Source organism: Panthera leo, chromosome F3 (assembly GCF_018350215.1).
Source record: "Panthera leo isolate Ple1 chromosome F3, P.leo_Ple1_pat1.1, whole genome shotgun sequence".
NCBI lineage: Eukaryota > Metazoa > Chordata > Mammalia > Carnivora > Felidae > Panthera > Panthera leo.
The window spans coordinates 55,243,783-55,270,894 of NC_056696.1; the positions used below are offsets into that span (position 1 = coordinate 55,243,783).

A 27,112-nucleotide genomic window follows, 5' to 3' on the forward strand; every position below is an offset into this window, starting at 1 on the left:
AGTTTTATGTATTGCAAGATAAATTAAAGTTGTAAAAATTGCAAAGGAAGAAGCAAAATTGGCTTTGTTCACTGACAACATGATCCTGTGCATAGAAAACTAAGTTACCTACAAAACATCCAGAAATAAGTGAATTTAGCAAGGTTGTAGGACACAATACACAAAAATCAATGGCCTTTTTATGTAATAGCAATGAGCAATTGTAATTTGAAACTATAAAAACAATTCGATCTATAAGAGCATCAAAATACATGTTACTTTATCTATTGACCTTGTAGAAATACCTTGTGTACACAATTTGTACACAAAAGTGTTTTAAGTACAGGGTTATCTGTAAAGCATTCATTAAAGCATTACTTCTTTTTAAAAAGTTTTGTTTTTGTTTTTTTTTTTTTTTTGAGACAGAGAGAGAATGAACGGGAGATGGGCAGAGGGAGAAGGAGAGAGAGAATCTCAAGCAGGCTCCATGCCCAGTGTGGAGCCTGATGCAGGGCTTGATCTCACGACTTTGTAGAGATCATCATAACCTGAGCCAAAATCAAGAGTGGGACCCTTAACAGACTGAGCCACCCAGGTGCCCCTAAAGCATTATTTCTAACAGGGGGGAAAAAAAAAACCAAACCCTGAAAGTAACTTGTATATATTTGTAACTAATCTGGCTAAATAAATTAAGGCATATACACATGATGGAATATTAAGTAGCAGTTTATTTATTTATTTATTTATTTATTTATTTATTTTAATGTTTATTTATTTTTGAGACAGAGAGAGACAGAGCATGAACGGGGGAGGGGCAGAGAGAGAGGGGGACACAGAATCCGAGGCAGGCTCCAGGCTCTGAGCTGTCAGCACAGAGCCTGACGCGGGGCTCGAACTCACGGACCGTGAGATCATGACCTGAGCCGAAGTCGGACCTCAACCGACTGAGCGATCCAGGCGCCCCACGTAGCAGTTTAAAAGTGAAAAATTTTAGGGTTTCCTGGGTGGCTCAGTCTGTTAAGTGGTGGACTCTTGGTTTCAGCTCAGGTCACGATCTCATAGCTTCGTGGTGGGTTCAAGCCCCACATGGGGCTCTGCACTGACAGTGTGGAGCCTGCTTGGGATTCTCTCTCTCCCCCTCCCCTGCTTGTGCTTTCTCCATCTCTCTTAAAATAAATAAGTACAATTTTTAAAACAATAAATGAAAGTGAAAAATTTTATGCCTAATGACATAAAAAATTCAGAGACAAATTAAGTTTAAAAAAACAGCTCACAGAAAACATATAATACATTTGGTATGAAATGTTTATGCATACAGAGAGACATAGGAGCTGAAATCATAGATAAAAAACTGATAACAGTGATTAGATTTTGAGAATTGGAAGATAGGGAAGGTTGAAATGGTATCTTAATTTTTTCTCTGTATTTTTCCATGTAGTTTACAATTTTATGTTAAATATTGGGTATTCATTATAATTTATAAAGTAAACAGTAAATAAATAGGAAAAAAAATATCCTAAGGCAAAAGTTTTCTTCTGAAAACACCAAATTAAACATATAAAATAAGTGACCATGAAGATGTAACTGATACAAAATTTGCCTTGCCACCGTGAAAAATTAGAAAACTGAACAAAATATGTGGAAAATTACTTTTAGACATTTTGAGACAACAGACAGTGTAGGATTGTAATCTCTTAGTGAAAGGAAACAAATGAGGTTATCTAGACAGTTACTCCCACTTTACGCGTGGCAGTAGTTTCTGAACAAAATTCAAACTCAACAGCATAGTGTTCATATTGTCTAGCATCTGTTCCTAAATTAGTAGTAGGACAAAAATATAGCAAACTGTGATCTACACCCAGGAGGAAAAACAGCCAATTAGTAGAAACAGACCCAGAAATACAAAGATGATACAATTAGCATATAAGGTGTTTTAAGTAGCTTTCAAAACATGCATAAAGACTTAAAGGAAACTATATGCATAATGAGTTAAATGGAAATAAGAAGAAGATGAAACTTTAGAGATACAAAGCAGATTATCTGAAACAAAAAAATTCAGATGGACTTAACATCAGATTAAAATCCTGCAAATAAAACATTAGTGAACTTGAAGACTTTACAAATACATATTGTTGAGTAGAGCAGTATATAGAAGTTAATTAGACCAAATTGGTTAATAGTGTTGTTAGGGTCTTTTATATTGCTGTTGATTTCCTATACAGTTGTCTTATTAATTATTCAGGGAGGCATGTTGAAATATCTAACTCTTACTGTGAATTTGTCTCTTTCTCCCTTTAGTTTTGTCAGGTTTTGCTTCACATATTTTGAAGCTCTATTATTAGGTGCATACTCACTTAGGATTATTACATTTTCCTAATAAATTAACCTTTTTATCATTATAAATATTTTATGCATGATAGTTTTTTATCTTAAGTCTACTTTAAATGTCAAAATTATTTTAAACTGTAAAACTATTTGAATAAAATGAAACAATTTTGAGATGCCATTCTTTCCTGTATGTGTGTGTATATATACACACATATACATATATATGTATATATATATACATATATATACATATATACATGTATACACATATATACATGCATGTAGGTATTTAAAACTACTGAAATAATCTGAAACTTATAAAAAGTTCTAATGCAATACAGGTTTTTTTTCCTCATAAATCATATGATGGTAAGTTGCAACCTGATGGCCCATTGTCCCCCAAATTTTTTCCACTTAAAGACATTGTATAACTATAATTCCACTGTGAAAATCAAGAAATTAACATTGATACATTTCTATCATCTAATCTTCAGACTCCATTCAAGCTTTGCAAGTTGTTGGAATAATGTTATTTATAGCAAAAGAACCCTAAGTGTCTTATCTCCTTCGTTATCTTTAATATGGAACATTTTCACGGTCTTTCTTTGATTTTCATAACCTTACTACTTTTGAAGATCAATTATTTTGTAAAATTTCACTCAATTTGGATCATTCTGATTTTTTTTTCCTCTTGATTAGACTCAGGTTATGTATCTTTGGCAGAAATATCACAGAAATGATGCCATGATCTTTTTTATATATTCTACCTGGTACTACATAATTTTTACTTGTTTCATTAGTGATAGTCTTTATTTGGATCATTGACCAAGATAATTTCTGCTTGGCCCCTCTACTATAATGTTCTCTTCCCCCACCCCACTTTGTGTTTAGTAGGTATATTGTTTTTAATGTCTATTTATTTTTAGAGAGAGATTGTGACCTGGGAGGGGCAGAAAGAGAGGGAGAGAGAGAATCACGAACCATGAGATCATGACCTGAGCCAAAATCAAGAGTTGGGTGCTTAAATGACTTAGCCACTCAGGTGCCCCCAGTGGGTATTTTTTTAAAAGCAAGTAATTTGAAGCTGTGCATGTACTCCGTTCCTCATCAAACTTTCAATGTATTTATTTACTTAGGCACATCATTATGGACTCATTGGTTCCTATTCAGTGGGTTAACATCACTTTTACTACTTATGTTTATGCTACCATTGTCCCACTCTTTCACAATGGGAGCCACTAGAAGCTTATCACTGTACCCTGATCATCGCAATGCTTTCTTGCTTTCTGACACAGAAAAAATGGGTTCCAGGCTCATCTTTTTCTTTTCCTGCCCTGGATCTGGAGTCATCTATTTCTTTAAGGAGCCCTTGCTTCTTTTAATGAGCGCCCTGCTGTTGGGTTGCTGCTCTCAGATTTTCTTAAGTGGACAGAGTTAGAAAATATGTGCATGTATGCATTTGCATGCAGTTTACGTCCGTACTGTATTCATCCATCCGTCTGTCCCCCTACCCATGTGTGTGTTCAAAATCCATAAGTTTGCGTTGACAATTTCATTTCAAATCCAGCACCATGTGATTCACTCTAGTTTATCTCCCTTTCCTTTCCTTTCCTTTCCTTTCCTTTCCTTTCCTTTCCTTTCCTTTTTTTTTTTTTTTTTAACACTGAGAAACTGGGCTCTCATTATCCTTAATATATTGCTTAAGTTGATCAATTTTCTGTAATCAAACTCCTGTCACCATAACTGCCCTCTCTTTTATGGACACCCTTTTCATGTACTGTGGGCTCTACCTCTCCACGCTGGACCTGTTCGTCAAACTGGGTACTCTTTTCATCATTCTTGGGTTTTGATTCTCTGTTCTGGCTGCCCTTCCTTGTAGAAACTTTCTTCACCTTTCCTCGACACCTAAACACTTAGACATTCTCTCCATAGGAACACTGTCCTTAGTTTGTGACATCCTACCCCAGGCTGCCCTTTCATGTGGATGTCCATCTTAGCCTACAAAGGCTTAGCCAGGACAGTGTGACTCCCCATCCCCCAACACTCCTGTCCCCTCTACCACAGATTCCTGGTTTCTTTGCCCACTGCCAATTTCTTTTGGACTTAATTGTTCAGGAAATGAAGAGAAGGTAGAGGGAAAGGGTAGAAAAGTAAATAATAAAACATTTTGCAAATACATTATAAATCTGCATGTTAACTCCTACTTTATGATCTAATACATATGTATTTATGACTCATTATTCATTGAGCTGTGAAATAATAATGAGGACCATTAATGAAATCAAAACATGGCTTCTAGATTCTAAAATGTAGTTCTGTTTTTCAACAAGTAAGTATTGACCTCTTATTAGGCACATGAGTGATAATTAAAGCATAAAGTATAGATCAAACATAGTTTCTGCCTTTAAGGAGCTTGACATCCTTAACACCTAACAGTGAAATGATATGCAAAAATTATTTTACATAATCAATATATTTTATAATACAGGTCAGCTAATACTGGAATTTTATTCCTAGTATTTAAAATAGCTAAAATTCATATGATAATGAGAAGCAAAGATGATTGGGTTTTTAATCTAGTTTTTATTCAATAGCTAGTACACATAGGTCAGACTATCACAGTAAGGTGATATATAAAATGCGTATTTTTTGCACATTACCAGAAATATATTTAACTACACATTTTTTCATTTTCTGTTTATTGTCAATTAATTTCTAGCCACTAATGATACACATGAATATAGTGTTATCCAGGGTTATAGGACTTATTTCTAGTTGATGATGAAGTGACTGGAAACTTCCAGCTTTTTCTCAGTGTTTTATTACATTCCTGGTAATACTTTTGGTCTTTCATCATTATTAATTCATTTAGTATTCATTGTGATAATACTGATCATAATAAATTTATTTCAAATTCATGTAGATGTCATATTTTATTCACTGCTATAGGATTTTCATTGTAATTTGGAACTAATTAATATACCATTAAAATAAAGTGTTACCCACATTTTTCATTTTAAACATAAAAAGTCTAGCAGTTCATGACATATTGTATGAGTATTCAGCATCCCAGTGGTAACCCAAGTATCTGTAAATTTCATTTTTAAGCAGTTAAAAGAAAAGCAACAGAAAAATGTGTATAGAAGTCGAATTACAGCATATAAGTTAAAACGTAGCAGTACATTAATTACTATTTTTTTAAATATTTCCCTTTAATTAAGATGTATAGTTCTTATTAGTATGATATAATATCTGTGCTTATATTTATATGTGTTAGTGTTTATAACTCCAAAAGAGAGAATTTAATCTTCTTCTTGACTATGTATTACATGTTAGCATTAATACCAGGTGAGATTAGAAAGCAAAATGGATCATTTGATTGCTTATTTTCTACATTTCTAATGACAATTATATAAGTAAAGGGTAGGATCAAACTATATATTAGTTGAAAGGAAGTATTAGGTGTATCTGTAAATCTTGCTCAGTTTTTTTCTACCTGTTTTGCAAAAGCAGTCACTTGTTGATTGTTGGTGGGGGAGGAAAAACAAGTGCTTTCGGTAATTTAAATAGAGTATATTAAAAAGAAGGAAAACAGAAAACATCTATAATCATATTAAATGTTAATGGTTAAACAGGGTTAAGAAACCATGAGAAATAACCATTATCATGAATTCTCCTTCACATCAGCCTTATCGAGTACAATTATTCTTTCCTTTTTCCCACTCTGTCATCTTTGAATTGCCTGCTCTACTGGACACTGTGTTGCTGGATCATCTCTGTTGTTGCCATGAATGATATTTCATATCCTGCACTACCACATCCTCTCTTACAGGCTAGGATAAGATTTGAGAAAACAGAAGCTTCTCTCCGACCCTGCAACTCCTTGAAACATTGACCTTATTTTCATGACTTCTTCACAGTATTTGACACTACTCAGCCATGGTCCTTCTTCCTGATACCCTTCCATTAACTTCTACGACAATGCAAAGTACTTGTCTCTTGTAATTGCGCCTTATTTTTCCCTTCCTTATTTAACATCCTTAAGTTTTCCGAGTTTCTCATTTATATAAACAAAAATCTTCTGTTTGTGTTCAAAGGCTGAATTACTTCCTACCAGCAATTTAATGAGTTCCTCTTCCACTAATTCTTACCAACACTTGGTATATCAGAAATTTTTGGTGTTTAGCCCTAGATCTTGATGTCTTTTCCATCTTAGTCTCAGCTTATTTTGTTTTAAGGAGATTGGTGCTCTTTTATGCCACAGAATTTTAATATTATATTTGAAAATGGCTTACCTGCATTCTTCCTTTTACCTTTTTTTCCCTTCTCTTTTTTCCTTTTTATTTACTTTCTATCTCCTGTTTTTATCCTTCCTCCCTCTCTTCTCCTTCAGGCACAATGATGGTTAAGAACCCAGCCTCTGGAGCCAGACTACCTAGGATCAGATTTCAGCTCTGATGCATATTAAGACCTTGGACATATCCTTATACCTCTGTCTGCCTTAGTATCTTCTTCTGTGAAATGGGGATACTATTTCAGTGTCGTGAGTAAGTGTAGTGAGGGAAGCTTGTGAATGGCAGTCTTCACAGGGATTGAATATGTCTGTAATAGGTATGCCATTCCCTGAGAGAAAGCAGCTTTGGGAAGACAAAGGTTGACTGTTAGGAGAAACATCAATTAACTCAGGGGCCACCGGGAACGCATGTGGGACAAAATGGATTCGATTGCTGACTTTGAGATTTTAAAGTTTAGTGGAAAGACCATCATTAAACAACACAATATATGGTTGTGTTAAATATTATAAAGAGCTATGAAGATGTTTAATAAAAAGGCTTAATGTGGTCTGAGGAGTCAGGGAAGGCTCCGTGGAGGAAAGGACGTCCGGCCATTCTATTTGCCATGTGGAGCACAATCCAAGAATATAGTTTATATGTGTCTCTGCTATAATGTTGTACATGTGGTGTAAACATAAAACCATAATCAAACTTTTTCTTCTCCTAATTGTCTAGTGTGTCCTCTTCACCTTACTCATTGGTGTGAATTTTCTCCACTACTCTTTTTCACATCTGGGTCACTGACTGTTGCATAATCTTTGTTTTCTTTCTTTTTCTTTTTTTTTTTTTTTTTTTTTTTTTTTTTTGTGAGTCCTATACAGTCTGCTTTTTAGGTAACTCTCCTGCTTCTCTAGAACTATAATCCATCCGCTCCAACTGTTTGCCACCGACAGCTTAATTGCTCCTCCGATTTTCTTTCTGTTAGCCAACATCATAGTATTGTCTAAGAATTTTATTGTTTGAGTAGGGGCGCCTGGGTGGCGCAGTCGGTGAAGCGTCCGACTTCAGCCAGGTCACGATCTCGCGGTCCGTGAGTTCGAGCCCCGCGTCGGGCTCTGGGCTGACGGCTCGGAGCCTGGAGCCTGTTTCCGATTCTGTGTCTCCCTCTCTCTCTGCCCCTCCCCCGTTCATGCTCTGTCTCTCTCTGTCCCAAAAATAAATAAAAAAACGTTGAAAAAAAGAATTTTATTGTTTGAGGTTTCTTCCCCCCTTCTATTTTTTGTTTATGAAATACACAAATTTAATGAAAACTATATATTTAAGCTAGCATATCATGACCAAAAAAAAAAAAAAAAAACCCGAAAACCAAAAAACCTGTCCAAAGAAACATTATTTTGAGAGAATTAAAAAAAAAAAAAAGTCAGAAATAAACAATTAGCCATTCTTTATTCATTCAGCAAACATAAAGTGCTAATTAGGTGCCAGCCAGCATTCTGGGAAAGAAATTCCTCTGTGGTGCACAGTACTTGCCTTCAGCAATATCACTTTATGCAGTAGGGGTGGGCAGAGAGAACTGGAATGACCGGCAAGATTAAGATGGAAATCTGTCTTGACGAAACCTTATTTTGCTGTAAGTCAGTGCAGTCTAACAACTGAATTTCTTGTCTCTTTCTAAACCCTATGGCCCTGCCCCCTGCTTGAACTTACATGGAGTTTCTGAGAATTCTATCTAGACTAGGCATTCTGTGATGGATTCATTTTACTTAGAGGCAATTCATTTAACTGATGCATTGAGTGCAATATGCAAGCATTTTAATCTTGCCTGATATGTGTAGTGGCATTCAAATAGTAAATTCAAGTAATTATGTTTTTAAAATAATGAAAACATGCACGTTGCCATTTTTATTTCCTTATAAAAATCACTGGTAAATTAATAAGTTGCAAAGTAGTGATTATAAAATTAAAAAAAAAAAAAGTAAACTTGTTGATAGCATATGACCTCTCAGAGAAAGGTTAACTCTAAAAATATAGCTCATTATTTCTGAAATGCTTTATTTAGTATTTTAATTTTATTTAAAATGACATTTGAATTATAATTATCATTTTGGAAGAAATTAAAGATTAAGTTTAACAGGTTGATTTGCTTTGGAATTATATTAGTCACTAATGAAATGCTTTAACAATTTCCTTTTAGTGCTGTAGATGTATTTAGAAAAAAGGAGTATGATGCAGCAGTTAAAATCCAGAGCTGGTTTCGAGGATGTCGAATTCGGGCATATCTCAGGTATGTGATTTTTGTCATAGAAACGTCAGATATATCATAAAAATATACTCCTCAGAAAATCTAATTTATTCATGTAAGTGCTCATTGCAGATAAGCTTTCACTTTACTTGTAATGAAGTTAATAAATTATATGATGCCCTTTTGGTTTTTTCTTACACATCAAAGAACTAAATTATATTGACCATATCTCTACTTTAAAAAATTCTCAATATCCTAAATATACTAGATTAGATTTTTTCTTCACATTCCATAGGATGTGACAAATGACTGGACTTGTATTTATAGGAATGAATTCACTGCTGAGAAAGCAAAAACAAAACAAAACAAAAAGGAAGCTATTCCAGTCTTCTCCAACATGTTGATATGTAAGGGCAAATGATGCCAGAATGCTGCCATGCTGCTTTTAAAGAGACAGAAATTGATCCCTGCTTATCTTCAGTGCTCAAACTTTCCTTCAGTCTCTTACAATTCCAAAAAATACTGCCCGGGATAAGGTGGAGGAAGAACGTGCCTCGTATGTAATAACTCACTCAGATGGCGAGCTGGGGATTATGATGTATAGTTCCTTCTATTAGCTAGTAGGAGCCAGACTTGAAGTTTGGGCACTATACAAACTAGGAACATGGCGGCAAAGAGACTATTTTCTTTAATTGAGAAGATTAATAAGACATTAGCTTGGATAGACTGGGTAATATAAGGTGAAAGAGGAAGTGTTTCTCGACCTCGAGAACTATTTCTAAGTACTTACAGTGACTCACATCGATAGTGCCCGACTTATTTCTCAACATGTCCCTTTGACCAGTTTTATAGTCTTACATTCAGAAATATTTCCAAGAAATAGTACTGGAGAATAATTGAAATTTAAAAATGTCTAATCATAAGCCCAAAAGGAATACTGAATATTTATCTCTGCCTTTTTTTCTACCTCAAGAAATGAAGAATTCTACTGCAGAATGATAGTTCTACTTTTTAAAAGTACACCATAAACTTGGCTTTGAATTTTATTTCTTGAATTATAGAAAGGTATAGTCTAAGAAAAAATTTAAGAGTGAATCTGGTTCCAGGAAAGCATACTAATAAGTGTATGTTTTTCACAGGTATTTACACAGAGTAGCAACTGTTATTCAAAAATGTTGGAGAGGTTACTTAGGCAGACAACATTATCAACTAATTGTGAAGGTAAATATTATAAAGTTTTTATATATTAGCATTTGAATCATACAGTATGCTGTTAACTTACTCGCTTCAGTCATTTACACGCAGTTTGAAGTTATTGGTAATGAATAATTATGTAAGAACAAAATTGGTTTTAAATTTTGGAATGAGACCTCTTCTGAGAAGCCTTTTCTGATTTTCCATGGGAAATTAATGACTCATGGGGCACTTGGGTGGCTCAGTCAGTTGAGTGCCCAACTCTTGATTTCGGCTCAGGTCAGGATATTGCGAGTTTGTGGGATCGAGCCCTACTTTGGGTTCTGGGATTCCTGCTTGGGATTCTGTCTCCCTCTCTGCCTCTCCCCTGCTTGCTCTCTCTCTCTCTCTCAAAATAAATAAACATTAAAAAAAGAGTTAATGGGGGCGCCTGGGTGGCTCAGTGGGTTAAGCATTCGACCTCAGCTTAGGTCATGATCTCACAGTTTGTGAGTTCGAGCCCTGCCTCGGGCTCTTTGCTGACAGCTCAGAGTCTGGAGCCTGATTCCGATTCTATGTCTCCCTGTCTCTCTCTGCCTCTCTCTCTCTCTCTCTCTCAAAATTAAATAAACATTAAAAAAAAAAAAAAAAGAGTTAATGACTCATTTATTTGTACCCGAACTACAAGAGATACTTGATTTTTGGTAAAGTACCTTTCACAGCGTATGCATTTATTTGCATTTATTTGTTGATGATTTCCTCTAGTTTCTGGATCGTGAGCTCTTTCTAAGTAGGCACAGTAGCCTGTTCATGTTTGGACTGTCGACCTCTGGACAAATTCCTGTTCCATAACATAGTGAATAAACATTTGTTGAATTGAAGTGCCCAAAATCAGTTCCACCAAATATAAAAATAAGGCACTTTCTCCTTGTGCTGCTTACCTTTGACTATTATCGGCTGTTGGGATATTTTAAAGATTTGCCTTAAGAAATGCAGTATACCACAACCATCTGTATCCACTGATAGCCTTGCAGAAGTATATGATAGCATGCCAACATCTACTTCGTTCAGCTAAGACTTTTAGGAAATGAAGAAAAAAAAAATTAATCTTTTTTAAATGTTTATTTGTGATAGAGAGACAGAGACAGAGTATGAGCAGGGGAGGGGCAGAGAGAGAGGGAGACACAGAATTCAAAGCAGGCTCCAGGCTCTGAGCTGTCAGCACGGAGCCCAATGCAGTTTGAACTCACTCACTGTGAGATCCTGACCTGAGCTGAAGTCGGAGGCTTAACCAACTGAGCCACCCAGGCGCCCCAGAGAAAAATATTTTTTTGATAAAAATGAGAAAGTTTTTAACCAGTACCCTACTTCATTTACTTTTTGGTTTGTTACTGTTTTCAATTGTGATTGTTTGTTTTTCATTTATTCTTGATTAGTTGCCTCTAAGTGAAATTAAAAGATGTAAATAGGAAAAGATAAGAATAAGGTGAAAATGTTTATTCAACACATTTATGAGCTAAACCTAGACGATAGTCACTTCAGTCCCTACACCTGCACATATTTCATAATAACCTTCTCTAAATAACATGATTTTCTCAAGTTAAGTCCCTATACTTCTACTAATACTGTATGTTCCTAGTTAATTAATATATGTCACTTAAGTTCTTAAAATCCACCAAAAGACAAGTTTATTCTTTTAGCTCAACTGATTAAATAAGCCCACTCTCCTGTCTATAACAAATGTAAAAGGCTTCTCATTAATCTCATCAGTTGTTAGCATGGGTTTCCTGTCTGGAACGCTAATCTCTTACATCATTGACATTTCAGACTGCTTAAAAAGTAATTTTTTAAAAATATTTATTTATTTTTGGGAGAATGAAAGCAAGGGAGGGGCAGAGAGAGGGGGGCAGAGGATTTGAATTGGGCTCTGTGCTGACAGGCTGACAGCAGTGAACCCGATGTGGGGCTCTAGCCCATGAACTGTGAGATCACGACCTGAGCCAAAGTCGGATACTCAACTGAGCCACTCAAGTGCCCCAAAAAAGTAATTTTTAAATTTTGAAATAATTTCAGATTTACAGAAAAGTTGCAAAAATAGTCCAAAGAGTTCCCATATATTCTTTGCTTTATCGTTTTCTCTCTTGTCTCTCTCCCTACATGTTTTTTTTTTTTTGTCTTTTTTCTTTATGAATACGTGTCATTAGTTATTTTGAATCATTTGAGACAAAGTTGCAGAAGTGATGCGCTTTACCTCTATGTTTTTGAGTGGTGTTTTCTACCATAACCATACTAAAATGATCAGAATCAGGAGACCATTATCTGTATAATGCTGTTAGCTAATCTATACACTGTATTCATATTTCATTGATTGTGCCAGTAATGTCATTTATAGTAAAAACATATTTTCCAAGATGTTACATTGTGCTTAATTGTTGTGTTTCTTTAGTCACCTTTAATGTGCTTAGCCTGTGGTTGCCTTTGATGACTTTGATGTTTCTGAAGAGTATAAACTATTTTTTAAGTTACTTCTCAATTTTGGTTTAATTATGTGTCTTTATTTTTAAGATTGAGGTTATGCATTTTTATCAGGAATACATCTCAATACATAATATTAGGAACATGATGTCAGTTTATCCCATGATAGCTGATGCTAACTTTGATAATTTAAAGTGGAGTCACTCACACTGTAGACTTATTGTATCTTATGAGGGGATATTTCAAGACTGTGTATGTATATCTTCTTTCTCATCAAGCTGTTTTTTTTTAAAGTTTATTTATTTTTGAGACAGAGAGAGACACGGCATGAACAGGGGAGGGGCAGAGAGAGAGGGAGAGACAGAATCGGAAGCAGGCTCCAGGCTCTGAGCCATCAGCCCAGAGCCCGACGCGGGGCCCGAACTCACGGACCGCGAGATGGTGACCTGAGCTGAAGTCGGACGCTTAACCGACTGAGCCAGCCAGGCGCCCCTCATCAAGCTTTTTCATACTAGATTTAGCATTCAATGATGGCTTTGGTCAGAATCAATTTTTATATTTGTTAAATAGCAATTTTCTAACTCTGTCATTCCTTCTACATTTACTTGTTAGCATATTAGTATAAGAAAGAGCTTTTCTTGGTCCTATTTTTTAAATTATTTACATCAATGTGATGTTCATGCTCAAATTGTTCAGCATGAACAGAAGCTCCGTCAAACCAACTTTTAGTAGATTCAGATTGCTTAGAGGGGATGATCAAAAAATTATTTTTTCATGGAGTGCTGAGTGATTAAAGTATTTTTTCATGGAGTGCTGGGATCTTGATCCCATTATTCTTTAGTGGTTGGGGATCTATATCAATGTATAGACAAAGCAATGAAGTAGACCTATATGCATATGACGTTCCATGAACATTACTGACTTAACTTCCATTGTTGTAATTACTCACAAGCCACTAGTCAGAAGGTTATGAATTACTGAGACCTCTTTTTAATCAAATACACAAATACAAACATTTCAGTGACTATTGTTAAAGTATTCATCTTGGGAATCTATATTTATTCTAATGATGCTGGAGTTGCTAAAAAAAAATCTTAAAAAATTCATATAATGAGCCAGTCTAGAAAATGTGTCTTGTTACTTTAATGTCTTAACTGAGTTTGGTCAAAAAGAGTATTACTCATGGGGCGCCTGGGTGTGTTAGTCGGTTAAGCATCTGACTTCGGCTCAGGTCATGATTTCACAGTCTGTGAGTTCGAGCCCTGCATTGAGCTCTGTGCTGACAGTTCAGAGCCTGGAGCCTGCTTTGGATTCTGTGTCTCCCTCTCTCCCTGCCCCTCGCCAACTCGTGATCTGTCTCTGTCTCTCTCTCTCTCAGTCTCTCTCTCTCTCTCAAAAATAAATAAACTTAAAAAGAATAATTAAAAAAAGAGTATCACTCAGTATGATCACTAAGTTATTCTCTGGTTTAGGATCCAATTGTCTGAGCTCTTGGGGGATGGGGGGAAAGGTGGAGATTTTCCTCATTTAGATTGGTTTTTGATGGTTTTTAAGTTTATTAAGTTGTAAGCTATTTTAGAATAAGTCCGTTTTATTTATTTATCTATTTTTGCCATTATGTACACAGTACCTAACATAAGGATCTCAAATAACATAATCAAATCTCAATAAGTAATTATTGAATGATATTAAAATAGCTGCCATTTACTGATTGACGACTATGACTAAAATATTATAGTAAGCATTTTACATATTTATTGTGTATACCAACTAAAGTCTTATACCAGTCCTATGAATATCATCACCGTTTTATCAATGAAGAACTTTAATCTTAGAGGTGGTTATTTCCCCAAGGACATATTGTTACTGATAAGTGGAGGAAAGTTCAAACCCAGTTTGATGTGATTCTCAAACTGTTCGTAGTATTGAGTTGGTAGGCAACTGAAGTTAAGTTCATTATTGGAGATTTCCCCCCTTTGGCTTATACAGAAGTCCTTGAGGCTTAAGTAGTGCTAACATACCACAGATCCCACCTTTGTGGAGCCTTCATTCAGGGGAGGCCCCTTGTCCTCGCCCATGGATTTGATCTCTCAGTGTTCATCCTTTAAGAACTCTATTGTTAGTGGGCCACATAAAGGGAATGGGAATTTTTGTTAGAGCCCTATCCCGATATCCCTAGTACTTTGAGTCCTGTCTCTTCCACAGCTGCCACCAAGTTTATTCCTAGAGTTTCAGCCACTTCCCAGAAGCAATAGGGATGCCAAATGTTGTATTTCCTTATTTCAGAAAGCTAATGCCCAGCTCCTTCCCAGGCATGTGGAATCTTTGCTCCTTTATTTCTCTTTCTCTGCCCACACCTCCCCTCTTACTATCTCTCTACCATTCTAGCATAATTTCTCAGAGCTCAGGTTTTAGGAAAGCAAAGCTAGGTAGATATAGACAGTCACTCATAAGCCATCTGAAGCAAGAATGCATGAAAGGACCTGCTACTTTCTTGGGTTGGGGAGTGGGGTGTGAATATTGTCTAAGTCTACATTAATTATCTTATCACACACATTAGTACACACTGTCACACACATAGTCTGTAGTATCTATGTTTAAACCATTTCCCATATTTATTCTGCATAATTCTTTTGGCCTAATAGCTATATACAATAATAATAATGCCATATAGTACCCGATTAAGTTATAAAATAAGTGACAGAGGTTAGTGATTTTGAAACTTTAGTAACAGAACTCCCCCTTCACTAAAATTTTAGCAGAATTTTTAGCTCCATCTGGTAAACAGTGCAAGCAGTGCAGCTGTTTTGGAAGTTGAAGAAATTCAACTGCTTGGACCTTTTCCCTGTGGCCTCTATTGTCACCCAAGCCACCTCTGCATGATTCGAAGGCCACTGGTTTAATTTGCTAGTCTGGGAAAGGATCACAAAAAGCTAATGATATTAATTGCCTAAGGGAGAAGAAAACTGGGTACTTGAGGAATAAACATAAGGAAGAGATTTTTTTAGTATTATAAACTCTCCTGTAGTCTTTGAATTTTAAGCAATGTGAATGCATTATCTATTAAATAAATTAATTAAAAAGGAAAGCCAATTTAAAAGGAACTCTCCCTACCAAACACATGAACAGATAATAAGGGCTTCCATAGGGAGTTGATGTAATCTCCAAAGATCAAAGAAATGAGACTTGAACTGACCCTCAGGGGATTAGTGGATTGTAGACCAGGAAGGACATTTCAGTTAGGATCAGCATAAAGGAGGCTGTGAAATTGGGAATGAGCACGTTGTAATGGGAGACAGGAGGGGTGGAGCTCAGAGAGTTTGGGGAGTTGAAGAAGGTTGGTCAGGAGTTGAATGTGACTTTTATAATTTCCTACATTTGAAAAGGAATTTCTCATTTAAAAATTCTTTATATCCAATATTTCATATTTTCCAGCAATAATCTGTCAAGTAGAAAGTACACGTGTTATCTTCATTTTATTGATCACAAAATGGAGACTCAGGAAGATTAAATGATTCACCTAAAGTTCTTAGTTCCTGATATGTATAGATCCACATGCTAACCCCTTAAGGATTTTCTCTGCATGTCCCTCAGATACCCCAAACCTGCCCCTCCTTACGTATTCCTTTATTCAGATAAACGGTACAACCATTCAACCAAAAATCCAGTAATCCCAGACTCCCCACTACCTCCTTCTCCCTACCCTTTATCTCCTATCAGCCATCAAACACCCTCCATTTCCCCTCATAAAAGTCTCTTGATTTCAACCTAAATGTCATCATTTTGGTCCCATGTGGACATTCCTTCTTGCCATAGCCTACAGTATGGAGTTCTCACTCTTTCATTTGACATGTCAGGTGTTTCATGGTGTCCCGGTTTCTTCTTCTCTGATCTCACCTGTATAAAACATATGCACCTGTGTAAAATATACCGGGACACATTAAATCATTGCCAAATGATTGCCAAATCAATTGCCATTAAATCATTGCCAAATCACATGGCCAAAACATGCAGTGTCCCACAGATTTTTTTGTAAATGCCTTTTACCCTGCTGGAATGCCCTTTTGCACTTTGACTTCCCTCCCATTGCTACAAATCCCTACTTCCTGTTCTAGACTTAAAGATTAACCTCCCTGCTCTCCTGAAGCTGCGTGTACAATGGTGGGAGACAGGAGATATCAGGTGTGCCTTCCTAGCTTTGTTCATGTAGGCATTTGTCCCACTGTGATACATTTGCTTATTTACATCTCTTATTTGACTGAGAACTGAATAGTGGTGACTTTTCAGTTTACTGCATCTTAAACTTATCACAGTCAATGTCACATAGAAAGCCTATAGAAATGTTTGCTAACTAAATGATTCACAGGGATTTATGTTGGATGAGTCTTGCTTATGGTCAACGTAACTGATGATTAGTATCAATATGGGCCAAAACTATTCACTACCCTCTTCTTCATAAAAGAATGATTCTTTCCCATCTCATTGATTTTGGACTAGGCCAGGTGCTTTGAGCAGATGGGACATGCCACACTCAAGGTGACATTTTAAGAGGCTTTCTCCCTCTTTCCTTCTGACACAAGATAGGCCCATGTCCATCTTGGGCTGCTCCTTCATCCTTGGGGTTAAGATGAAGAAATGTAGAGCCAACGTAGCTACAGGGAACCCTAGTCGACAGTTAATGTAAGTGAGAAATGTTTTGTTTTGTAAGCTACCGAGATAGCTGCATTTTTATCTCAGCAAAGCTGATTAATGGTTATAATGATAACAAAAGCATGCATGTTTATAAGAAACATTCTGAATGGGGCACTCAGTGAAGCTTACAAAAAGATGTTTTGAGCTTTTTGAGTTTGTGATGATGTTAGGACACCTCCATGTGGTGATATCTTGTAAGGCGATTTTGCCGTCTCTGCAGAGTGTCTGGCATATAATAATTAACACTCAACAAATGCTTATTAAAGTGAACTATTGCATGGGAGTTTAGATTAAGAGTCAGAGCTGGAGATAAAGATTTTAGAGCCATCATTGCAAGATGACAGGATTCTCTACCTGAAGGAGAAAAATATCTTAAGAGTAGAGCAGAGGACCAAGAATTGAGGCTTGTGGAATGCATTAGGTAGGATTTAGGCAGAGGAAAGGGGTATAGACAGATAATAACTAGAAAAGCAGAGACACAAGGTCACAGAAAGCAGAGGAGAGAACTGATGAAAATTTGGCATTGTCAACAGTCTCAGATGTGGCAGAAGTCAAACAGAAAGTGAACTGAGAAAAGAGAGAGGTCCTAGGATCTCCTTAGATAGGTTCAGTAGTTCTAGACAGCTTCCCTCAAAATTCTATGAACTAAAAGATTTCTATCCAGCTTTTAAATAATTTTCATAGCGACACCAGCTAGCTTATCTAGTCCTAAAGTATCATGGGTTCTCTACCACAGTGTCCTCATTAACTCAGGATAATAGATCATTTCCAATTATCTTTTGTGATTTGGCTCTTGCTTCCTTGATGAGTATTGTTTTTGTTTCTTTTTTTCTCAACCTCCATTTCTGGCCTTCCTGCTGACTTCCAGGCTTCTGTGTCTGGCAACATAAACCAAATTTGTCCATCCTAGGGGTCCCGGATTGTTGATTTACAACCTTAAACATCTTTTCCTGTTAGGATATGCTCTGATTCTTCTTTTTTAATAACAACAATTTGATGGTTATCTAGTGTAGTGTGTGTGCTCTGTCCATAATGCATTTCCATACCTGCTGAGCAGCCTGCTCTTCCTGTTGGAAACTCAAGAGAGTCCTACTGTTACGGGACCTTTCTTGTTTTCAACCACTCTGCTTTATTTCATAAGAGGTGAGGTGAAAACAGTCGTTCTTTGGTGATAAGTACCTGAGAAATGTTGAAATATTTTTTCATCCATGTCATTTCAAGCACTAGCATTTTGAGTGTTACCTGAGTGAATTCATCACTATAACCTCTATAGGATAGTTGTATACATCTTGATATCCTTTTAAATTTTCTTTTCTTTCTTTTTTTTTTACATTTTATCATTACATAGTTTACTTTATGTTTAATATCAAATGCACTATTTTTTCTCACCACTCGGAGAGCAGTAAGTAGAAACACTACCCTAATGTACATGATTAATTCTATATGCATTATAAATAAATAAATAAATAACTATAGTCCTAAACAGCTCAGTTGAGATCATTCAGTGAATAACATGTATGGCAACCACATTAACAGAATTTAATTAAAACTTTGTGCTGAAGTGTGAATAGCCTATGGTAGGACCATTTAATTTACTAAAACACTATTAAAAAATAGATTATTCCTCAAATTATAAAAGTCATTTTCTATATTGCTGAAAATCACAGCTCACAATATTTATATAATGCTTACCATTTTACTGCTTCTTACAAAGTTTTCGTATTAGGTTAGTAGTTGAAGGAGTAACAACAGAAAGAAATTTTATTAACTTTAAGTGGGACAAAAAATGCCATCTACTATAAAATTCCATTATATGTTGTCATGATAAATACCAGCAGGGTTTTTTTTTTTAATGGATAGTAAAAATATATAAAATATTGGTCACTGTTTTAAATACTAATGAGATTGACACAGTTACTTCTACAGACATTTTTATTTCTCTTAATTAGATGAATAAATGTTTCTTCGATAGTTACCAACTCTTTTTATGAATTTCTGTAGAGGACTTCCAAATAAGTGGTAAGTTAATAAGGCAACATTTATCACCCATTAGTGTCAGAGCAAAAAACTGAAACATATTTTTTCCCTTCAAGTCTTGCATTTTAGATAAATACCAAAGGCTGGATAACTTAAGTTTCTGACCTCCTAATATTAACTTAAAACTTTCTTAATATGTTTTCATAATTATGAAATTAATTTAGATTTGGTTCCCCTGCTTTTAAAGATTATATTAATAATAACTGTGAGAAATAGTATAATTGGCTTTTAATGTGTGTGTGTGTGTGTGTGTGTGTGTGTGTGTGTGTAAAAAGAAAGGGTATTTTAAAAATCAGCTGTTGATAATGAACAGATTGGTATCAGTTGCCAACAAACAAGGCAAAGCATATGCACAAAATACTCATGATTATTTGGTAATAAATCATTTTAATGATTATACTCAAAATTATGAAATGAGGATGGCACTGATGTGGAAAATAACAAAGGCTCAGGCTCATCAGATCTGTTATCCATATGTGCATAGCTTCTAAAAGTTCCATTGTCATCACTTTAAGGCAAATTTTTCCTTTGTACTGCCCAGTCGAACAAATAAAGCCAGTTGATCTGGTCAAGTTTATATAGATGTATTACTCAAAATTATTACAAACATGTATTGTTTTAGGTATTCTGCTTTTGATGAGAAAAGGGGAAAAAAGAGAGAGAGAGAAACAAACCAAGAAACAGACTTAAGTATAGAGAACAAACTGATAGTTACCAGAGGGGAGGTGGGTAGGGGGATGATTGAAATAGGCAAAGGGGATTGAGGAGTGCACTTGTCTTGGTGAGCACTGAGTTATGTATAGAATTGTTGAATCAGTATAGTGTACACATGAAACTAATATAAGTACGTGTCATCTATACTGGAATTGAAATAAAAAACTTAAGAAAAAAAATTTTTAAAGTGTTCTGCTTTTGAAAATGATTAACCATTTCTCCCTTGAAACTCATCTTTTTTTTTTTTTTTTTTTTTTTTTGGTTTTCAACCTAAATACTCAACAATAAAGGAAATATGAAATAATTTATGGTATATTCCATATAGCAAAATACCACATAGCCATTGTATATAAAAATATGTGAATGAGGAACTTAAAAATGGGGAACAAGAAATATCTGTTCTAGATCTATACAGATCAAGGTGGAAGAACCTTTAAGAGAAATTAAGCCACTGGAGTTGAAGGAGAGGAATTGGCATTAAGAGTTTAAGACTTAAGAGGGGAACACTTCTAGTTCACAAGGTCTGGAACAAGGTTAGAGGAATGTAAGGTACACTGAAGTGTTGGTCATTGGGACTGAAAAAACAGGCAATTGTGGGATTTTGTAATTCAGTGTGCTGTCTACATGAATTTGAAAAGTCTTGAGATAATGGCAGGAGTTGTGATGAAGGGTGAGACCATTACTTGGTGTCAGAATCTTTAGAGCAGATGATTGGAGTAAGTCAGGGAGAGGTGAGGAGGAGGAAGGATGGAGGATAAGTAATCTGAGACCTGAGGGATGACAACACTAGAAAGGAATAGAGTGTATAAACGTGGAAAGCTTGAGATTAAGATGTAAGGTTTCTTGTTCTTTTGGTTTTTGTTGTTGTTGTTGCCCATTTAAAAAGAAATTATTTCTGAGAGAGAGAGAGAGAGCATGAGCAGGGGAAAGGTGCAGAAGGAGAGAGACAGAGAATCCTAAGTACGGAGTCCTACACAGGGCTCAATCCCATGATCCTGACACCATGACCTGAGCTGAAATCAAGAGTCAGATGCTCAACCAACTGAGCCAATCAGTCACCCCTGTTGCTGTCCTTTTTAAAGGAGTCCTTTTTACTGGTTTGTGAAAGTATGCTTTGGAACTAGGAGAACGCCAGCTTCCTCCAGTTGATGGCACTTGGAGTGGGCGAGAAAAGATAGTTTGTCCTATAAATGCTTGCAAGAAAAACAGGAGAGAGAGGATTTGGACAGCTAGCAAAGAATGATAAGACATTTTGGGCAAGGGGACTACTATGGGCATGGAGGTGAAGAAATAAAAATAGTAATTGGATCAGAATGAGCTTTAAAGGAATGGAGTGGTGAGAGATAATTGGGGGAAAAAAATTGGGACCTGATTGTGGTGAGGTTTGAATATCACTTGACCTCTAAGAGAGTGGTTCTCATTTGTCCCCAATCACCCTCCCATTGTAATTCACCTGATAGAAAAAAGAAATAAAGAGAGAAACTCAAAATATGAAACATGCTCCATCGGTAATTATGATCCAATCCCACTGAATAGCAGCCCTGTCCAAAAGATTCACATGGATATTAACCGCTCAGAAAATTGTGTTTTTAAAAAGGATACATCCTCCAAAAAAATTTTTTTTTCTTTCAGAAGCCTTCTAAAAACTGAGCTTGATCACATGGCAAAGGCCATACAGCTAACAAATAGTTGATTTAGTGTTGAAATGCTGTTTTTATCCCAGAAATTCTTCTTGCTCTGTTATAAATGCAACATATCAATTCTGTTTAGCCTTCTTTCTCTCTTTATTTCCCCCCTCCCACTTTCCCTTCCTTTGTTTCTTCAACAAACATTTGGGGAAACATCTAAAATTGAACATCATATTTTCATTACAAGGAACTAACACCATTTATGCCTGATTTTCAGCCCAGTCTTAGTAGACTTGTACCTTAATGATAAAATGGGAAATTAATAAATAGTAAGACAAATTTTAAGACTTTTGTCTGCTGAGAAATTACAGTAGCTTGTCATTCTTGGATATGTTATTAATATTTAGTGGCTAGGATACTCTTTGCTTATCCAACTTCAAGGAATGGAAAAAAACAAATTTCTAGAACAATTCTAAAAAATAATATTAGGAACAAGGCCTTTGGTATGTTTATATTTTAACTACTTCATGTAATCCAAAGAACAAACACTAGTATAACAAACAGTCATCATTGCTCAGAACGGAAATAAAAAGACTTAGATGAAATAAATTTTACAAAGTTTTAAAGTGTCTGTGTCTCATAGATAGCTCATGGAAATGAACAATTCACCTCCAGCAATGTTTTTTGTTAGCGTTTTTTATTTTATTTTTTTTAACCTTTTTTTTTTAAAAAAAATTTTTTTTTTTTTAATGTTTATTTGTTTTTGAGACAGAGAGAGAGCATGAACGGGGGAGGGGCAGAGAGAGAGGGAGACACAGAATCGGAAGCAGGCTCCAGGCTCTGAGCCATCAGCCCAGAGCCCGACGCGGGGCTCGAACTCACAGACCGCGAGATCGTGACCTGAGCTGAAGTCGGACGCTTAACCCACTGAGCCACCCAGGCGCCCCTTAACCTTTTTTTTTAATGTTTATTTTTGAGAGAGACAGAGCACGAACGGGGGAGGGGCAGAGAGAGAGAGGGAGACAGAATCAGAAGCAGGCTTCAGACTCCTAGCGGCCAGCACAGAGCCCGACGCGGGGCTCAAACCCGCCAACCGCGAGATCATGACCTGAGCTGAAGTCGGGTACCCAACCGACTGAGCCATCCAGGCGCCCCTTGTTAGTGTTTTTTTTTTTTAATTGTGGTAAAATGCACATAGCATGACATTTACTATTTTTACCATTTTTAACTGTACTATTATTTATTATTTAGTGGTATTAGGTATATTTACATGTTTTATGCAACTATCATCACCACCCATCTCCAAAATCGTTCCTTCATTTCAACTGGAAACTCTGTACCCATTTAGCAATAGCTCCCTGCTCTCTTTAACCGCTGGTAACTGCTATTCTCCTGTCTCTGTGGGTTTGACTATCCTTGGTACCTCTTATAATCGAGATCATGCTCTACTTTTCGCACATGTATTATTTTTGTTACTTTCCAAAGCAAATACATTTAATATCAGTTAGTGGTTCAAATGAGAATGGTGCATGGGAATCAAAGTGCTGTTCCACCTTTTAACTATCAAATTCAGAATGCTTACACTAAAAAGCTAGCTCTGTTTTTTTCTCTTTGTTCAGAATAAAATTTAACTTCTTACTTTAGGAATTTTACTTACTGTTAAATTACGTACTTTTTGCTACAAAATGTGTAGTAGCACCAGTGAAAATCCCTTCTCTAATTATCATCAACCGTGTCCTAAGCACCGTAAATATTTTATCTCATTTTAATCTTCACCGAACTCTGTGGAGTATGTACTGTTCCATTTTGTGAGCCTGGGAGCCACGACTGGCAGACTTGAAGGAACTCGTTCAGAGCCACACAGCTGGTAAAAGCAACATCCGGGACTGAACTCGCTTCTGTAGCTGGAGAGCTCACACACACTCCGTGCCGCTAACTGAACAGCCGTGTAATAAAGCTGAGAAACACTACCTTTTTCTGAACCCACACTTTCTCAAAAATGTAAATTTTAATGTTTCTTCTGTAATAAAACATTTAGTGGTTTCATCTGCCTCGATGTGACTTGAGGAAATATGGTATTAAAGTAAATCTTTTAAATTCACCTCCAACACCAAGAATTATGCCTTGCTTGCTCTGATGAAGAAAGAGAATTTAAAGTAAAGCAACATCATTGTGTTCATTTGTAAATAACATATTGCAGCCAACTGGTTCTTAATTGCTCAGACTGTTGATAAATAATCCAGGCCTGCTGCTCTCCACAGACAATTTGCTTTGGATCAGACCAGGCAATTCAAACAATACTAATTACAGTGAAAACCTTTGTATGAATTTTTGTGTGTTGCAGGGACGAAAACCCCTATATAAGTGGTTAAGGCACTTATCTCTGATTTTTACCTAAACATAACACCTATTACCTGAGCTCAAGTTCTATCAGTCAATGCATTTTGATTGAATAAGAATGGATCTAGTAATATTTTGTGTTAAAAATATATATTTCATTGCCCTTACTGTTTATTGTACTGTTATGAATTATGTTAATTCTATATTTTTGACAGAAAGATATAACAGACACAGAAACTTCATTTAAAGCAATGTTTTCATTGAAATAAGCCATATTGCTACACGATTATGGAGTGTAACAGAGATTTGTTTATTAATAGACAAATGTGTCTATACTAGAAAGAAACCAAGACCTCAGGAAGTCTTTACTATATCAGGGGATTTGCTGTAACATGATATCATTGTATTTATGATTTTATGGTGTTAAAATGAATATTAAATGAAACAAAATTCCCAAGGATTACTCAGGAGGCAGCTAAGTACATAACATTTTGTACAGATGGTTGGAAGGCACAATTTTGCTCCATCACTGCATCCATATCCTTGAACGATTTCGACTGAAGACAGCATTTCTTTGAATTTTTCATTAAACCAGACGTCTTGAAATATGAATTCCTTTTATGTTTCTGTGAGTTTTGGCTAAAAGAACCCCAGTGAATAAATCATACAATACTACGTGTCACCAGCACTTGTGAATATTTCTGCTTTGTTATTCTATTCTCAGTAGAGCACCATTGATTATCAAACTCAGCGGAGAGCATTTTATGATCATATATCTCCATTAGCTCCTAGTTTGACTACCATAGATTTTTCTGGTTAAGCCTGCATTATGTATTAGGAAGCCTATCTCTTCAATACAAAGTTTGATTTCATTTTTCTAAGCCTAGAACTCTTATTATGTATTATGTATAAAGATTCTTATCTTTTATATGTAAAAATAGGCTGCACTGTCTTTGTGTAACTGGAATATATGCCATCTTTTTTTTTTCTTGATTCACAGTTAGAATTTTGTACTATGAAGATGAATCTCTACAACGCAATGGCTGTCAGGGTAAATATTTCTTCACTTGTTAAACAAATGAAAAGTCAATTGTGCCCTGAGTTCGCTTTTAATAAAACGAGCAAACCAGAATAATGCAAATTTGATTGATATGCTAATGGTTAGAGAGAAAAGAGTACATAGTTAAAAAGTTAGTTATACTAAATAATCTTGGCAGTGTTAAAAATTAGAGTAAAATGTAAAACATGTAATTATCAGTGCTTATGTTTTAGAATGTTAAATATCTCTGAGCCATAACTAGAGAAAGACCGTAAATATTAATGAAGCAATGTATTAGTTTCCATATGTCGTATAGAATATTGTGATAAATAGTTGAACATGGTTCTGGAATATAAGATGCCGGCCCAATACAAATCAATTAGAAATTATTCATATGATTTAACAGTAATAAAGTCAGTTTCCACCTTCGAAGTTTTATTTCTATCATCTCCGTGTTCATTTTTACGTGTTATTTTCCTAATGGGAAGCTGAACTTAGTGATTATGAGGCTGGCTTGGTTTCTGCCCAGATTTTGGGAGTGAGCCCAACAAAAGTATTATCTCTCTTGTCTCAGACAGTATGGTAATAGCTTAATTGTGGCGCTATTATAAATGGAGGAATTACTTTGGTGAATTTAATTAATGTTCTTAAAACTTATGTTGCCTTACTATATTCTCTTTCATTGATCTATGAGTTCTTCTGCTAATAATGTCCTTTATTTTGGATGAGGCAAGGTAGTAAAATACCTTCTGACTGTCCTGTGCTGAACTATGGCAGGTGAATTAACATTACTTTGATTATTTATACTGTTTTGGGAAGGGGTCTTTCCTCTACAGGTATGGGTGTGCACAGAGCCTGGCCCAGGGACAGTCTGCACGTTCAGTCTGTTCACCTTTCTGTTCTTTGTGGTCTAGGGGAAAAAGGAAAAGGAAGAAATAGGTCTTTTTGCTTCTTTTCCTGAACCAGAGGTAGAGACTATAGCTGCAGTGGGCTATTTTTACCTTTGTTAATGTATTACTATAGGAAAAGAATTTGGTTCTCCTCTTTTAATGGGAATGCTTGAATCTGGGAATTGAGGAGATTTTGATTCTCTGCATAGCTCTGCCAAAGACCTAACATCTGAGCCTTCAACACTGTTAGGTTCTTCCTTTGCTGCTTACTTTGTGTCGGACGTGTCTGCAAAGTACAAACCAACAGATGACCGTTACGGTAAAGCGGTTGATGACCTAAGACTTAGATGCCTCCCTAGGTCACCAGGGGAGAGAGAAAGAGAACCAGAAGACAGAGTTAGAAAAATGCATTCTGTTGTTATTTAGCCCCCAGTCTTCTTCTTGAATTCTTATCTGGCTTGAATCATGATTCTGTTTACCTAGATTAGAAGTATCTAGGTAACACTTGGAACACAGAGTTTTTGACTTACTCCAACATCATACTAAAACCTTCATTTCCTAGTAGCATCGCCCAATGTCAACTTGTCTTTGATTAATGTCAATCGACAATGTTGAACTTTACCTGAGTCCTGGGATCGTGGAAAACAACAAAGTTTTAAAAACCCCCCACCGTTTGGGTTTTGGAAACAGCTTACTGCAAAAAGAAAAAACAAAAAATTTACCCTTCACCACATGACTTATATAAGAGGCACAGATATGCCCTTTGTTTATCTATGACACAGCCAGTGCCCACCTTTCCAAGTTTCCATTCTTTACCTCACAAATGATTAGCAGAACTGCTTGTCCCCATTGATCAATTGGAAAAACATGTTTATTAACCAAACTGTGATTAAGGTTCTCTCCTTCCCCCTGAACTTTAGCCAGCATAGAATACCTCCTCCTGAGAATAGGCTGGCTTTCCAGTAAAACATTCTCTGATCTACTGTACAATTATGCCACCCTTTCATCCCACTTCTGCATATCAGGTTCTTTCTAGCCTCGTTTATATCTTCCTGTAAAAGAAAAACTATTTGTGCCGAATTCTTGACATACTTGCAGATCTTATGGTCAAAGTGCTCTCCCTCTGGCAGTAGTCCAATCCATCTATGGTGGTGATCACAATACTCCCTCTTCCTTGCAATAATTCTTTCAAATAAAGTCTCTCTTGCTATGTCTGGGTTTATTTTTTATTTGATACATTTCAGGAGAGAAGAGTAGAGGTGTGATGCAGTGGCCATTAAAGTGAGGCAGAGGAAAACTTG

The 27,112-nt window shown here is 36.0% G+C and overlaps 1 protein-coding gene across 5 annotated transcripts in view; it reads left to right on the forward strand.

The window, feature by feature from the left end:
* The window catches only part of SPATA17 (spermatogenesis associated 17), a 196,714-nt gene that overhangs the window by 2,906 nt on the left and 166,696 nt on the right, over nucleotides 1-27,112 (forward strand). For 4 of the 5 annotated variants that reach the window (XR_006199131.1, XM_042926292.1, XM_042926291.1 and 1 more), the window contains exons 2-4: nucleotides 8,776-8,865; nucleotides 9,963-10,044; nucleotides 24,883-24,933. Coding sequence is in view for 4 of the 5 variants with exons in the window: in XM_042926292.1 (XP_042782226.1) it covers nucleotides 8,776-8,865; nucleotides 9,963-10,044; nucleotides 24,883-24,933 (223 nt within the window). In the remaining variant the exon portion in view is untranslated. The remainder of the gene's footprint in view (nucleotides 1-8,775; nucleotides 8,866-9,962; nucleotides 10,045-24,882; nucleotides 24,934-27,112) is intronic. The other variant, XM_042926293.1, reaches the window with a different exon arrangement.